The sequence below is a fragment of the Procambarus clarkii genome, chromosome 12 (assembly GCF_040958095.1).
Source record: "Procambarus clarkii isolate CNS0578487 chromosome 12, FALCON_Pclarkii_2.0, whole genome shotgun sequence".
NCBI classification, from domain to species: domain Eukaryota; kingdom Metazoa; phylum Arthropoda; class Malacostraca; order Decapoda; family Cambaridae; genus Procambarus; species Procambarus clarkii.
Window position 1 is genome coordinate 49,234,828 of NC_091161.1, and position 17,263 is coordinate 49,252,090.

Consider the following 17,263-nt stretch of genomic DNA (forward strand, 5'->3'; position numbering starts at 1 on the left):
CCGCGAAGGAAGCTGTCCGCTCTTGTCCCATCTCTCGTAAAGGTATTCCATATTCCGACTTTTACCCGGTTATCCATTCCTCCGTCCTTACCCGTTGGCAAGCTTCTTGGTTGTCTGTTACTGATAACAAACAACGAACTCTTAAATGTTGTGTTTCCTCGTGGCCGTCCTCCTACCACCGTTTTCGGCGATGGGAAACAGCTCTGGCGAGGTTGCATATTGGCCATACTCGCTTAACACATGGTCACTTGATGGAGCGCCGCCCTACTCCTTATTGTCCTTGTTGCATTGTCCCTCTTACGGTCGTGCATGTCCTTCTTGAATGTCCTGATGTTACGAACCCGGATCCAGCGTCCGAGCACGGAGTAGTAAACGACCGCGCCATCTGTGGGTCAGCTCCCGAAACCCCCTGCCAAACGCCGACGACACCTGGTGAGGATGCCGTGTATCAGCTACGAGGGCCAGTTTCCAGTCCCGTTCAGCACTCTACACCGCCGCCACTGACCTCTGGTAAGGTGGTGCTCCGACGACAGCGCCATCTATGGACTGGATACGTCAGGTGTTTGTGCCCGAGCCCGTAAGTAAGGTGTTTTAGTGTGTCCCAGTCATTGATGACGTGTCTGTTTACAGAGTCGACCTGGGACCGCTGTGTTGAAGGTTGAGTCAGTCTACCCGAGGCAGCCAGTCTCCATACCTTGAACCTTGCTGCAGCTGTTGTGACGTCGTCCCCCCGGAAGAACACTGTGGTGTGTTAGCCTGCCAGTGGAGTGGCAGTAAGAGGATTTACCCGGGACCGACTGTTGGAGACGATCATCCACTGGGGTATTGAGGACAGGAGGGTGATTTGTGATATCACACGAGACTCCTGTCTAGGGCGTACCCCTTATATCGTTCGTGGAGTGGCCGTACCAGCCTTGGTGGCTCAGTACCTGCCAGCAGACCAGCTGGACGTGTGGTTGACGGCCTCCACGACGGTGCCCCCAGTGGACCTGTGTTTTGGCTGACCTGTGGCCAGGGTAGGCTCAACTTCTGTGGATATTTCGTTGTGTGGCCACGAAGAAGCACCAAGGACTCGGCACCGAGAGTTGTGGCACCAGAGTCTTCAGCAGAAGACTATATTGTGTATAATCCCCTTGTATAGTGTTAATACCCCTCCCCCCTGTGCACTTTTTGATTTTATATATTTAATTGGTGATGGTGACAAGTATAATCTTAAGTTCTTAGCTTTCTTTCCCTACTCCCTTTTAAGTTACTTGCGTCACGGATCTCATCCCTTGATAGCCAATACTGGCTTGGGAACGGATACATATATCTTCCTCTAACAACATCAGAGTAAGGACCCCGTTGCGTCCCGAGAGGGCCGTAACATAATTGGCATCCCCAGCGGGATCTGTCCCCTTGTTAAGTATGTTTGACAGGGGTGGTGAAGTGGCGTAATCCCTGTAAATAATTCCCCCTGTGTGTGACGATTGTGACGTTATACGTCCTGTGCGGTGCTCAGAGTGACTAAGTGCGATATTGTGCAGTGCGGTGCTCGCTGTGATTAAGCGATTAAGTGCAATATTGACTAGTGCGGTGCTCAGTGATTCAGTGCAATATTGTAGAGCGAAGTGTTCGCTTGGACTCAGTGCAATATTGGGTAGTGCGGTGCCCGGAGTGATTACGTGCAATATTAGCAAGTGCAGAGTTTGGTGCGATAAAGTGCAATATTGACGTAGAACAGTGCTCGGTGTGTTAAGTGCTCGTTAAGTGTTCCATCTGTGACAATGGCAGACAAAGCTACCATCGATGATCTGGACGATGTTCAGGCTTTTCTGAATAGAGTGGACTGTCTTGCCAGATTAAAGTATCTGAGCAAACCAGAGCTTGTACTAGTGAGCGCCTACCTGGAGATCAAGATCCGTGCCAGTGATTCCCGTGTGGAGATCTTGTCCAAGGTTCACCGGCACCTGAAGGCAAAAGAGAAACAGGAAGGCGAGACTCCTAGTACAAGGGAAGGTGAGGAGATAGCTTCCACGGAAAAGGAAGATAAGGGCAGCGACGTTGACAGTGATGCAGGTGAGCTTAATATCAGCTTCCTAACTGTAAAGATGCGTGGCTTTGTAAATCAATCGAGAAATTGAATGGAAGAAGTTAGAATTAGAACGAGAGTTAAAAGATAAAGAATTGGCGATGAGGCGTTTAGAATTAGAAGAAAGGAAAGAAGAACGAGAAAGAGAAGAGAAACGAGAGAGAGAAGAGAGAGAAAGAGAAGAAAGAAGAGAAGAACGAGAAAGAGAAAAAAAGGAAAGACAGAGACAACATGAACTAGAAGTATTACGACTAGGCGCTGAACAGACAAACTGGAGTAAGCGGTTTCGATCCGGTAAGGAATATAAAAATGGTCCCCAAATTCAACGAGAGAGAAGTTTCGAAGTTCTTCGCAGCCTTCGAGAAAGTCGCTGCCTCTTTGGAGTGGCCAAGGGAGAATTGGGCCATCATGATACAGTCAGTCTTGACTGGGAAGGCCCAAATCGCCTACTCTACGTTATCCCTTGACGACTCCGGCGATTACGATATGGTGAAGAAAGTGGTGCTCATGGCGTACCAATTGGTACCTGAGGCATATAGGCAAAAGTTCAGAAACCTGAAGAAGACCTCAGAGCACACTTTCACCGAATTCGCCACCATCAAGGAGCGACTTTTTCAAGAATGGTGTGCCTCTCGGAAGGTGGAGACCAAGGAAGACCTCGAGCAGCTGATTCTGCTCGAGGACTTCAAGGATTGTTTGTCTGGAGACCTGAAGACGTACCTCGAGGAACAGCAGGTAGAGACCTTGAGTGCGGCAGCCACCATGGCTGAAGAGTATATCCTGACTCATAGGCCATCTGCTAGGTACGTCCCGAAGACCTATTCAAGATATCCAGCCAAACATGAACCGGAGGATAAAACCGCCCCTCGAAGTGCCGCCAAGACAACCTCAGATAGTCCTCGGAGAATTAGTCCGAAAAGGGACGTATTGTGTTGGACCTGCAGTAAGAGAGGACATATTGCTGCAAGGTGTCGTAGCAGTACAGGTACTAATCCCCGTAGGGAAGTCATGCTGATGAACAGTATAGTACCACCGACATCCACCCTAGAGAAGAGGAAAGGATTGTTCGCCCCATATACCTCCCAAGGATATGTAGCCAGTGGCCTTTCAAGTACGCCTGTGGTAATACTTAGAGACAGTGGAGCGGCCCAGTCTCTGATTCTGGCAACATCATTACCCGAAGGTATATCAGCTGATGAGATGCAGAAGGTAATCCTGGGTGGATTCCCTTCCACCTTGTACGTTGCCCCATTGGTACAAGTGCATCTAGATTCTCAGCACTTCAAAGGTGAGTGTCGGTTGGCCGTGGTGGATAGTCTTCCCATAGAGGGGATTGACGTAATATTAGCCAATGACTTAGCCCTAGGATTATTACCCAACTGTCCCCTGGTAATGGATAATCCAGGACGTGAAGAGACCAGTCCCATCGCAGCAATGCAAACCAGGTCTCAGGCGCACCTCCATGCACCACTAGATCTAAACACTTTGTTTGACTCTCCTCCTATCCCACAGGATACAAGTAGCCATACACCAGTCCCGCCCGTCCAGATGCCGGTTCCTGAACGCTGGACTCGAGCCCATCTGATAGAGGAACAGAAGGACGACCCTCAGGTACGGAAGTTGGCCGACACCGTAGACTCTCCTGCGAAAGGAGGGGATCTATATGTGTGGTCAAGTGGTGTACTGTGTCGCCGGCATCCTCCGAAATACCCCCAGTCAAGTGCGGTAGGTGATCAGATAGTCGTCCCAGCCGTGTTCAGATCTAAGCTGTTAGAAACAGCCCATGCTAATAGATTTGCTGGACATGGTGGGATCTCTAAGACTTTCCAACGCCTAGCCAAGGGCTTCTACTGGCCGCATATGAAGGAGGACGTACGTCGTTTCTGCAAGACCTGCCACGCCTGCCAGGTGGCCGGGAAAGCAAACCAGCCTGTCCCCAAAGCCCCTTTATACCCCATTCCATCAATAGGTGAGCCCTTCGAACACCTCATCTTGGATATAGTAGGCCCTCTTCCACCTGCTACCTCAGGGGTACAGTATTTGCTAACAATACTAGATCGGGTTAGTAGGTACCCAGAAGCGATCCCCCTTAAGACCATCACAGCTAGGGTTTTGGTGAAACAACTGCTCTGGTTCATCTCACGATACGGTCTTCCCAAGACCATTCAGACGGACCAGGGATCTAATTTCATGTCCCATTTGTTTCGCCAACAGATCGCCGACCTGGGAATCCGACAGGTAACCTCTAGTGCCTACCATCCCGAGTCTCAGGGAGCTTTGGAACGTTTTCACCAGACGTTGAAGGGCATGCTTCGGAAGTTTTGCTACGACAGGCAGAGTAAGTGGGTTGAAGAACTGCCCTACCTCCTATTTGCGGTAAGATCAGTACCCAATGAATCCATAGGAATCTCCCCATTCGAGATGATCTTTGGTCACTCAGTAAGAGGTCCCTTAGAGGTGGCACGAGACCATTGGCTGGACGCAGAAACCAACGAGGATATTGTGCACTGGTTGTCTACAAATAAAGGACGGCTGTTCTCAGCCTGGGAGATGGCTACTAGGACCTTAGAAAGTACACAAAGAACTATCAAGAGCAGGTATGATAGGAGGACCAAGCAAAGGGAGTTCCAAGTAGGAGATCTGGTTTTGGTATGTACTCCTACTATAACTGGAAGTTTGAGCGCCAGATTCGTAGGTCCCTACCCGGTTGTAAAGAAGGTTACTAACCTCAATTACCTTCTGAGTACTCCAGACCGTCGTAAGAAAGAAACTCTGGTTCATGTTAATATGATCAAGAGATACGAGGGGCGGGATACACTCCCCGTAAACTTAGTGACCACTAATGACGACATTGAGGAGGAAGAGGAGGTGTTGACTAACTCAGACATTCTGTTAAACTTGCAGGCAAAGTTGACACACGTGGCCGAAGGACATCAATCATCATTGCTGCAGATGATCCGGCAATACAAGCCTATCTTCGACGATGTTCCAGGATTAACATCTGTCTTGAGGCATGATGTCGAGCTGGAGGAAGGCTTCCGACCTATAAAGCAACACCCGTACCGTCTCAACCCACTGAAGAAACGGGTGGTGAAAGAGGAGGTAGATTACATGCTGAAACACCATCTGATAGCCCCGAGCTCGAGCCCATGGTCATCCCCGATACTACTAGTGCCCAAACCTGGTAAGAAATACCGTCTTTGTATTGATTATCGCCAGGTGAATAAGGTCACTGTAGCAGATACTTACCCGCTCCCCAGAGTAGAGGAATGTCTGGATGCCATAGGTAGAGCCCGGTACCTGACAAAATTTGACCTGTTCAAAGGCTATTGGCAAGTTCCCCTCACGGAAAAAGCCAAACCCATATCAGCATTTGTGACTCCCGACGGGCTGTTTGAATGTCAGGTGATGCCATTCGGGATGAAAAACGCAGCCTCCACTTTCCAGAGACTGATGGGTACTGTGTTGCGTGACGTGGAAAACTCCTTAGTCTACATCGATGATGTATTAATATATGATGTAGATTGGCAGGATCATCTGCGTCACATAGAGGATTTCTTCAAGGCCATGCTCCAGTCAGGATTGGTGGTCAACTTGCATAAATCGGAGTTTGCCAGAACCTCTGTCATCTTCCTAGGTCATAAGGTTGGAGGAGGATGGATTGCGCCGAAGGCCAGCAAGATCGAGGCAATAGTCCAGTATCCTACGCCAGCTACCAGGAAGGACATCTTGCGTTTCCTTGGTATGGCTGGGTTTTATCGTAAGTTTGTCCCTAATTTTTCCTCCATCGCCGCCCCCCTGACCAATCTGTTGAAGAAGGGGGTAAAGTTAATATGGAATGAGAATTGCCAGAAGGCATTCGAGAGTCTCAAAGCAATTCTGATCTCTGCTCCAATCCTCAGGTCCCCGAGCTTTGAGGATAGATTCATCCTGACGGTCGACGCCTCTGACTATGGCCTGGGCTCCGTTTTATCCCAGACGGACGAGAAGGGGGTGGAACATCCGGTGGCCTACCATTCTAAGAAGTTCACCCCCAGCCAGCTGAATTACTCGGTCATAGAGAAGGAAACGTTGGCCTTGATTAATTCCGTCCAGCACTTTGAGGTGTATCTATCAAGCAATGGTCATCCTATATTAGTACGGACCGACCATAATCCTCTAAAGTTCCTGGCTCAGTTTAGGCAAAAGAACCTCAGGCTCACCAGATGGAGTCTCCATCTGCAGCAATACCCCCTCTAGATTGAACACATCAAAGGGGTGGACAACGTGGTAGCTGATGCATTATCTCGCATCTAAATCCTCATACTAATTTGGTTTGTCTTCCCTTATAGAACCCCAAACCAAATTCCTTTTGGTGGGGAGGTGTTACGAACCCGGATCCAGCGTCCGAGCACGGAGTAGTAAACGACCGCGCCATCTGCATGGGTCAGCTCCCGAAACCCCCCGCCAAACGCCGACGACACCTGGTGAGGATGCCGTGTATCAGCTACGAGGGCCAGTTTCCAGTCCCGTTCAGCACTCTACACCGCCGCCACTGACCTCTGGTAAGGTGGTGCTCCGACGACAGCGCCATCTATGGACTGGATACGTCAGGTGTTTGTGCCCGAGCCCGTAAGTAAGGTGTTTTAGTGTGTCCCAGTCATTGATGACGTGTCTGTTTACAGAGTCGACCTGGGACCGCTGTGTTGAAGGTTGAGTCAGTCTACCCGAGGCAGCCAGTCTCCATACCTTGAACCTTGCTGCAGCTGTTGTGACGTCGTCCCCCCCGGAAGAACACTGTGGTGTGTTAGCCTGCCAGTGGAGTGGCAGTAAGAGGATTTACCCGGGACCGACTGTTGGAGACGATCATCCAGGCAGCCAAACATGAACGTGACATTTAACATGTCCTCAGTCTATGCTCGTCCGTGCACTGACCCACAACAGTTCATACATTTTAACACAAGATTTATTTAAAATAGTTTTTGATACGTAAACTATTATAATACATTATTATTTATGAGGCGAGGGAGACAGGTTGGAATGCACTCACGGACTATAATTTCCATCAACAACTATCACAGTTGATGGAAATTAAATTTTATAAATTTAAATTACACACAAGTTTAATGTTCATTAATATATATTTGTAATGAACAAAATATAGTACTTGGTTACACAGGACGTAAATGTTAATTTAGGCGTCTCTGGGGTTGGCGGCAGCGTGGACGACACTGACTCAGTATGGCTAGTTTCATTCACATAGGATGGGCAGGGGGGGAGGGAGATATGTGACGCTTGCTAGATTAAAAGTCTTTGGTCCGTATTTCAAAGATTGAAATCTGATCGTTAACAAACACCTTATAACTGCCAGAATTTAACTATAATAATAATTGTGTAAACTTTTTTACACCTGCTTTGGGTCGAACTGCCAATTTCACTATAAAGTTGACACTCAAGCCTCTGCTGTGGAACAGTTAATCACACGTCTCGACCAATAGACAAAGGTATTTTACTCTATTTTTTACAAATGAGTAAACCAAAACAAATTTATATTTTTTAATAAAACTAACATCTTGTAACTATGCCTATTTAGACAATCAGCAAATATAGGCCATTCTACCAACAGAACACAATGTGATAAAATAACTAATCATCTAGAGTAACTTGCCTGTAAGCCTGACGCAGGTAACCTCATGCACAGGACTGTCCAGGTGACTAATTTAGTAAAACCAATGAGGCGGGCGCTGAGCAGCACCTCTCCCCACGCCGGCCCGCGCCACACTGCCCGCCGCGCCTCTTGACTAGCTTGGCCTGATGGGTCAACTACCTGTGACGTCATTCACCTCACCTGACATTAGACCGCCTCACATACAAATAATTCACAAGTAAAGTCACTTCAACAATATTAATATAGAGTTTATTTCTATTAATGTGAAGTATGAGCAAGTGTGAGTATGTATTAAAAGCACATACTTCACTACTGGACATTAAACCCACTACCACACCCACCTAGTAGCTTGAAAGCTCCATAACGTCTTCTGTAACTGTTATGTTGGGGTCTAGGCCAGGGGCCAGGTACAGCAACCGGTTATGGTGTTCAGCGTCGTGAGGAGTGTATTTACTGTGTGCCTGTAGGGTCGGGCTCACTATAGCCCGTGCTACATGGACATTCCCTTCCGGGTACCTAAATCTAAAACAACAAACGTTTCGGGTTGAACGCTTAGCTCTTGGACCCCGCCTTTCTAATCGCTGGTTGTGTAATTTACCGACTCCAGCCCTATTTTCCCTCTTTCATACTAAATGTGTTTTTTCTCTTCCTCTCACATCACCAGGAAGCAGCCCGCAGCAGTTGTATAACTCCCAGGTACCTATTTACTGCTAGATGAAAAGATAAATCAGGTGGAAAAAAACTGCCTATGTCCTCTGTCTCGCCCAGGAATCAAACCCTGGCCCTTAGGACAACGACCTCAGAGTGCTATATACTCTGTTGCAAGGACCTGTGCATGCGTGTATGTGTTTGTGCGGACTCGCATTAATGTACTCACCTAGATGTGCCTTCATGGTCAAGCTAGGCTTTTAGCCCCACCTTCTAAACATTCTTAGATTAATGCAATGTCTGTTTTATCCCGCTTTAATCATATTTACATATAAATTGTTTAATATAATTAACTTCAACGTTTAAACAGTTCCATTTATTGACAGCTCTGACACTGAAAAAGTTCTGTCTGACGTCCATGTGACTCATTTGGATCTTTAATTTCTTTCTATGATCCCCTCGTTCTGCTGTTCTTTGCTTTGAACAATATTATTTTGTCTGCCTTGTCAATTTCCCTTAGAATTGTATATATTATCATATCCCCCTTCTCTCCCCTTTCCTATAGTGTGGTAAGGCCCAGTTCTCTGTCTTTCCTTAGAGCATAAACCCTTCAGCTCAGGAACGAGTCTCGTTGCATATCTTTGGACCTTTTCTAGTTTTTTCTTGTCCTTTTATAGGCAAGGGCTCCATGCTGGGGATGCACATTCATATGTGTGGGCCTCACCTTTCCTGTATATAGGGACCGGAAAGCCCTCCCTTGTCCAAATTTCTGAAGGATACACAAATGTTGGCCAAAATGGTTTATGGAGCTGTTATTCTGCTAATGTGGGCTTCTGGCATCACAAATGGCGTTATGTCCACTCCCAGGTCTTTCTTCTTTTCCGATAATATAATTTGTTTTCCTCTATATTTTTTATTGCTGTACTGGTCTTAGTGCGCCTGTTGTTGTTGTTATAGATTCAGCTACTTGGAACAAGTTCCAAGTAGCACGGGCTATGGTGAGCCCGTAGGGGACTTACCTGGCACAGGAGCGGTGTGTGCGCCTGTTCCCTTCATAACTTTGCATTTGGCTGGGTTAAACTAACAGCCGTTTTTGAGAACATTTTTGAAGTATGTCCAAATTTGATTGAATGCTCACAATCTATCACAGTCCTGACTTCTCATGAGCTTTCCATTATTGGTAAATATTGATACAAGAGAATATTTCCTCTGTCAGATGATTGACATCAATTTTAAACAGTTGGGTCCTAGAAGCGACCCTTGTGGTACTCGAATTGTAACCCCCTCTCTACTTTGATGTATCTGTCCTTTTGATTCCTTCTTGAGATATATTCTCTGACCCACCTTAGGACTTTTCCTGTTACACCAGCCTGCTCCTCTAATTTGAGTAGGAGTCTTTCATGCATAGCCGTTGAAGTGCCACACGGCAGCATCTTGGGACCTCTCCTATTTCTTATATACATCAATGATCTGCCTAATGTCTCTAACATTCTGAAACCTATTTTGTTTGCTGATGATACTACTCATGTACTCTAACCCCAACCCACATACACTAAATGATGTTAATAATGAACTAAAAAAAGTCCACTTATGGATGTCAACCAATAAACTAACACTTAACATAGAGAAGACCTACTACATTTTATTTGGATGCAAATCTACAAATGCAATTCAGCTTCAGATAGATAATGTAAACATTAGCAATAAAAATGATGAAAAGTTTCTTGGCCTATTCCTAGACAAGAGACTCGACTTCAGCACCCACATACAACACATAACTAAGAAAGTCTCTAAAACAGTTTGGATACTCTCCAAAATCAGATATTTATGTACCTAACTCTGCTCTCATCTCTCTGTATTATGCACTAATCTATCCCTATCTTAATTATGGTATCTGTGCAACCACTGCAAACCACCTCAAGTCCATCATCACCCAGCAAAAATCTGCTATCAGAATAATAACAAATTCTGCTTTCAGACAACACTCAGCCTCCCTTGTTTAACTCCCTAAATATGCTAAACATAATCTCACTCCACAAATTTTCTTGTGTCAATTACATTTACAAAACCCTGTTCTTAAACGCAAATCCTGCTCTGAAACTCTCCCTGGACAGATGTAATAGGACCCATTATCACCACACCAGAATAAATATATTTTTGATATCCCAAGAATCAAACTTAATCTGTGTAAACACTATGCAAATAAAGGGACCCAGTTTTTGGAACTCACTCCCTAATGAATTGAAAAGCTGTCCAACTTTTGCGTCATTCAAAAACAAAACTAAAAAGTACCTAATCTCATCTGCATAGTTTTTTTACCTTGTTGCTTTAAAATTGCACTGTATCTATTGCTACCTAATCTCCCTATCTCTATGTACCCAATCCGAACATCTTTACCATTGTGATCATTGCTGTCTTCTTATATGTGCTATCAATCTGCTGTACGATGTCTGTTAATCTTGTTTAAATTACCAATCAAGTTGTCAATGTAATCAACCAGAGCTTTAATATACCAATGTGCTTTAATATACTTACTATTCTCTCTCATCTCATTTTTTTTCTTGCAATGTATCTGTTATCATTTTATTAATTCTGCTAGAATTTACCTACTTAAAATTATTTATTAGATTAGGGACCTGCACGAAACGCTGCGCGTACTAGTGACTTTACAAGATTGTCAATACTATGCTATGCATTCTCTCTAACCCAATGTACATTCTTGTATATAAATAAATAAATAAATAAATAAATAAAACTATACTAAAGTAATAACACTACAGTAAATTTCAAAAATTATACTATAACAAAATGAAGTAGATTACTTTGAGATACACAGGTATGCTGAAAGTAATAGTTTATACAAGTAAGTAATTATCAAAAGAAGGCACCAAACCGGGAAGGCTATGTAGCACCATCAAATGCGCAGAATAATCAGAGGGCGCTAAATATCACCAAGGATGCCAATACGAGAACAAAAACGCATAAGGCGAACGATATCAAAAGTATCCGAGTCACCAAGAATTCTATTGAGGGACAGGTGACCGCGAGGGGCGGTCGGAAAGAAAGACACACGCTCGTCCTGGAAGTCAGGTGTTACGGCCCTCTCGGGACGCAACGGGGTCCTTACTCTGATGTTGTTAGAGGAAGATATATGTATCCGTTCCCAAGCCAGTATTGGCTATCAAGGGATGAGATCCGTGACGCAAGTAACTTAAAAGGGAGTAGGGAAAGAAAGCTAAGAACTTAAGATTATACTTGTCACCATCACCAATTAAATATATAAAATCAAAAAGTGCACAGGGGGGAGGGGTATTAACACTATACAAGGGGATTATACACAATATAGTCTTCTGCTGAAGACTCTGGTGCCACAACTCTCGGTGCCGAGTCCTTGGTGCTTCTTCGTGGCCACACAACGAAATATCCACAGAAGTTGAGCCTACCCTGGCCACAGGTCAGCCAAAACACAGGTCCACTGGGGGCACCGTCGTGGAGGCCGTCAACCACACGTCCAGCTGGCCACTGAGCCACCAAGGCTGGTACGGCCACTCCACGAACGATATAAGGGGTACGCCCTAGACAGGAGTCTCGTGTGATATCACAAATCACCCTCCTGTCCTCAATACCCCAGTGGATGATCGTCTCCAACAGTCAGTCCCGGGTAAATCCTCTTACTGCCACTCCACTGGCAGGCTAACACACCACAGTGTTCTTCCGGGGGGACGACGTCACAACAGCTGCAGCAAGGTTCAAGGTATGGAGACTGGCTGCCTCGGGTAGACTGACTCAGCCTTCAACACAGCGGTCCCAGGTCGACTCTGTAAACAGACACGTCATCAATGACTGGGACACACTAAAACACCTTACTTACGGGCTCGGGCACAAACACCTGACGTATCCAGTCCATAGATGGCGCTGTCGTCGGAGCACCACCTTACCAGAGGTCAGTGGCGGCGGTGTAGAGTGCTGAACGGGACTGGAAACTGGCCCTCGTAGCTGATACACGGCATCCTCACCAGGTGTCGTCGGCGTTTGGCGGGGGGTTTCGGGAGCTGACCCACAGATGGCGCGGTCGTTTACTACTCCGTGCTCGGACGCTGGATCCGGGTTCGTAACACCTCCCCACCAAAAGGAATTTGGTTTGGGGTTCTATAAGGGAAGACAAACCAAATTAGTATGAGGATTTAGATGCGAGATAATGCATCAGCTACCACGTTGTCCACCCCTTTGATGTGTTCAATCTGGAGGGGGTATTGCTGCAGATGGAGACTCCATCTGGTGAGCCTGAGGTTCTTTTGCCTAAACTGAGCCAGGAACTTTAGAGGATTATGGTCGGTCCGTACTAATATAGGATGACCATTGCTTGTTAGATACACCTCAAAGTGCTGGACGGAATTAATCAAGGCCAACGTTTCCTTCTCTATGACCGAGTAATTCAGCTGGCTGGGGGTGAACTTCTTAGAATGGTAGGCCACCGGATGTTCCACCCCCCTTCTCGTCCGTCTGGGATAAAACGGAGCCCAGGCCATAGTCAGAGGCGTCGACCGTCAGGATGAATCTATCCTCAAAGCTCGGGGACCTGAGGATTGGAGCAGAGATCAGAATTGCTTTGAGACTCTCGAATGCCTTCTGGCAATTCTCATTCCATATTAACTTTACCCCCTTCTTCAACAGATTGGTCAGGGGGGCGGCGATGGAGGAAAAATTAGGGACAAACTTACGATAAAACCCAGCCATACCAAGGAAACGCAAGATGTCCTTCCTGGTAGCTGGCGTAGGATACTGGACTATTGCCTCGATCTTGCTGGCCTTCGGCGCAATCCATCCTCCTCCAACCTTATGACCTAGGAAGATGACAGAGGTTCTGGCAAACTCCGATTTATGCAAGTTGACCACCAATCCTGACTGGAGCATGGCCTTGAAGAAATCCTCTATGTGACGCAGATGATCCTGCCAATCTACATCATATATTAATACATCATCGATGTAGACTAAGGTGTTTTCCACGTCACGCAACACAGTACCCATCAGTCTCTGGAAAGTGGAGGCTGCGTTTTTCATCCCGAATGGCATCACCTGACATTCAAACAGCCCGTCGGGAGTCACAAATGCTGATATGGGTTTGGCTTTTTCCGTGAGGGGAACTTGCCAATAGCCTTTGAACAGGTCAAATTTTGTCAGGTACCGGGCTCTACCTATGGCATCCAGACATTCCTCTACTCTGGGGAGCGGGTAAGTATCTGCTACAGTGACCTTATTCACCTGGCGATAATCAATACAAAGACGGTATTTCTTACCAGGTTTGGGCACTAGTAGTATCGGGGATGACCATGGGCTCCAGCTCGGGGCTATCAGATGGTGTTTCAGCATGTAATCTACCTCCTCTTTCACCACCCGTTTCTTCAGTGGGTTGAGACGGTACGGGTGTTGCTTTATAGGTCGGAAGCCTTCCTCCAGCTCGACATCATGCCTCAAGACAGATGTTAATCCTGGAACATCGTCGAAGATAGGCTTGTATTGCCGGATCATCTGCAGCAATGATGATTGATGTCCTTCGGCCACGTGTGTCAACTTTGCCTGCAAGTTTAACAGAATGTCTGAGTTAGTCAACACCTCCTCTTCCTCCTCAATGTCGTCATTAGTGGTCACTAAGTTTACGGGGAGTGTATCCCGCCCCTCGTATCTCTTGATCATATTAACATGAACCAGAGTTTCTTTCTTACGACGGTCTGGAGTACTCAGAAGGTAATTGAGGTTAGTAACCTTCTTTACAACCGGGTAGGGACCTACGAATCTGGCGCTCAAACTTCCAGTTATAGTAGGAGTACATACCAAAACCAGATCTCCTACTTGGAACTCCCTTTGCTTGGTCCTCCTATCATACCTGCTCTTGATAGTTCTTTGTGTACTTTCTAAGGTCCTAGTAGCCATCTCCCAGGCTGAGAACAGCCGTCCTTTATTTGTAGACAACCAGTGCACAATATCCTCGTTGGTTTCTGCGTCCAGCCAATGGTCTCGTGCCACCTCTAAGGGACCTCTTACTGAGTGACCAAAGATCATCTCGAATGGGGAGATTCCTATGGATTCATTGGGTACTGATCTTACCGCAAATAGGAGGTAGGGCAGTTCTTCAACCCACTTACTCTGCCTGTCGTAGCAAAACTTCCGAAGCATGCCCTTCAACGTCTGGTGAAAACGTTCCAAAGCTCCCTGAGACTCGGGATGGTAGGCACTAGAGGTTACCTGTCGGATTCCCAGGTCGGCGATCTGTTGGCGAAACAAATGGGACATGAAATTAGATCCCTGGTCCGTCTGAATGGTCTTGGGAAGACCGTATCGTGAGATGAACCAGAGCAGTTGTTTCACCAAAACCCTAGCTGTGATGGTCTTAAGGGGGATCGCTTCTGGGTACCTACTAACCCGATCTAGTATTGTTAGCAAATACTGTACCCCTGAGGTAGCAGGTGGAAGAGGGCCTACTATATCCAAGATGAGGTGTTCGAAGGGCTCACCTATTGATGGAATGGGGTATAAAGGGGCTTTGGGGACAGGCTGGTTTGCTTTCCCGGCCACCTGGCAGGCGTGGCAGGTCTTGCAGAAACGACGTACGTCCTCCTTCATATGCGGCCAGTAGAAGCCCTTGGCTAGGCGTTGGAAAGTCTTAGAGATCCCACCATGTCCAGCAAATCTATTAGCATGGGCTGTTTCTAACAGCTTAGATCTGAACACGGCTGGGACGACTATCTGATCACCTACCGCACTTGACTGGGGGTATTTCGGAGGATGCCGGCGACACAGTACACCATTTGACCACACATATAGATCCCCTCCTTTCGCAGGAGAGTCTACGGTGTCGGCCAACTTCCGTACCTGAGGGTCGTCCTTCTGTTCCTCTATCAGATGGGCTCGAGTCCAGCGTTCAGGAACCGGCATCTGGACGGGCGGGACTGGTGTATGGCTACTTGTATCCTGTGGGATAGGAGGAGAGTCAAACAAAGTGTTTAGATCTAGTGGTGCATGGAGGTGCGCCTGAGACCTGGTTTGCAATGCTGCGATGGGACTGGTCTCTTCACGTCCTGGATTATCCGTTACCAGGGGACAGTTGGGTAATAATCCTAGGGCTAAGTCATTGGCTAATATTACGTCAATCCCCTCTATGGGAAGACTATCCACCACGGCCAACCGACACTCACCTTTGAAGTGCTGAGAATCTAGATGCACTTGTACCAATGGGGCAACATACAAGGTGGAAGGGAATCCACCCAGGATTACCTTCTGCATCTCATCAGCTGATATACCTTCGGGTAATGATGTTGCCAGAATCAGAGACTGGGCCGCTCCACTGTCTCTAAGTATTACCACAGGCGTACTTGAAAGGCCACTGGCTACATATCCTTGGGAGGTATATGGGGCGAACAATCCTTTCCTCTTCTCTAGGGTGGATGTCGGTGGTACTATACTGTTCATCAGCATGACTTCCCTACGGGGATTAGTACCTGTACTGCTACGACACCTTGCAGCAATATGTCCTCTCTTACCGCAGGTCCAACACAATACGTCCCTTTTCGGACTAATTCTCCGAGGACTATCTGAGGTTGTCTTGGCGGCACTTCGAGGGGCGGTTTTATCCTCCGGTTTATGTTTGGCTGGATATCTTGAATAGGTCTTCGGGACGTACCTAGCAGATGGCCTATGAGTCAGGATATACTCTTCAGCCATGGTGGCTGCCGCACTCAAGGTCTCTACCTGCTGTTCCTCGAGGTACGTCTTCAGGTCTCCAGACAAACAATCCTTGAAGTCCTCGAGCAGAATCAGCTGCTCGAGGTCTTCCTTGGTCTCCACCTTCCGAGAGGCACACCATTCTTGAAAAAGTCGCTCCTTGATGGTGGCGAATTCGGTGAAAGTGTGCTCTGAGGTCTTCTTCAGGTTTCTGAACTTTTGCCTATATGCCTCAGGTACCAATTGGTACGCCATGAGCACCACTTTCTTCACCATATCGTAATCGCCGGAGTCGTCAAGGGATAACGTAGAGTAGGCGATTTGGGCCTTCCCAGTCAAGACTGACTGTATCATGATGGCCCAATTCTCCCTTGGCCACTCCAAAGAGGCAGCGACTTTCTCGAAGGCTGCGAAGAACTTCGAAACTTCTCTCTCGTTGAATTTGGGGACCATTTTTATATTCCTTACCGGATCGAAACCGCTTACTCCAGTTTGTCTGTTCAGCGCCTAGTCGTAATACTTCTAGTTCATGTTGTCTCTGTCTTTCCTTTTTTTCTCTTTCTCGTTCTTCTCTTCTTTCTTCTCTTTCTCTCTCTTCTCTCTCTCGTTTCTCTTCTCTTTCTCGTTCTTCTTTCCTTTCTTCTAATTCTAAACGCCTCATCGCCAATTCTTTATCTTTTAACTCTCGTTCTAATTCTAACTTCTTCCATTCAATTTCTCGATTGATTTACAAAGCCACGCATCTTTACAGTTAGGAAGCTGATATTAAGCTCACCTGCATCACTGTCAACGTCGCTGCCCTTATCTTCCTTTTCCGTGGAAGCTATCTCCTCACCTTCCCTTGTACTAGGAGTCTCGCCTTCCTGTTTCTCTTCTGCCTTCAGGTGCCGGTGAACCTTGGACAAGATCTCTACACGGGAATCACTGGCACGGATCTTGATCTCCAGGTAGGCGCTCACTAGTACAAGCTCTGGTTTGCTCAGATACTTTAATCTGGCAAGACAGTCCACTCTATTCAGAAAAGCCTGAACATCGTCCAGATCATCGATGGTAGCTTTGTCTGCCATTGTCACAGATGGAACACTTAACGAGCACTTAACACACCGAGCACTGTTCTACGTCAATATTGCACTTTATCGCACCAAACTCTGCACTTGCTAATATTGCACGTAATCACT

General features: G+C 46.8%; 2 protein-coding genes across 2 annotated transcripts; one reads left to right on the plus strand and one right to left on the minus strand.

The window, feature by feature from the left end:
• Window positions 1-2,833: 2,833 nt before the first annotated feature.
• Window positions 2,834-6,310, plus strand: LOC138364084 (uncharacterized). Its single transcript, XM_069323483.1, has one exon. It carries the CDS (start codon window positions 2,834-2,836, stop codon window positions 6,308-6,310), a length of 3,477 nt encoding a protein of 1,158 aa, XP_069179584.1.
• Window positions 6,311-12,824: 6,514 nt separating this feature from the next.
• On the minus strand, window positions 12,825-16,085 carry LOC138364085 (uncharacterized). Its single transcript, XM_069323484.1, has one exon. It carries the CDS (start codon window positions 16,083-16,085, stop codon window positions 12,825-12,827), a length of 3,261 nt encoding a protein of 1,086 aa, XP_069179585.1.
• Between the last annotated feature and the right edge of the window lie 1,178 nt (window positions 16,086-17,263).

Bases quoted from the DNA above. Each gene is read 5' to 3' on its own strand.
- LOC138364084 (XM_069323483.1), top strand. From the start codon at position 2,834: ATGGCTGAAGAGTATATCCTGACTCATAGGCCATCTGCTAGGTACGTC.
- LOC138364085 (XM_069323484.1), bottom strand. From the start codon at position 16,085: ATGGCTGAAGAGTATATCCTGACTCATAGGCCATCTGCTAGGTACGTC.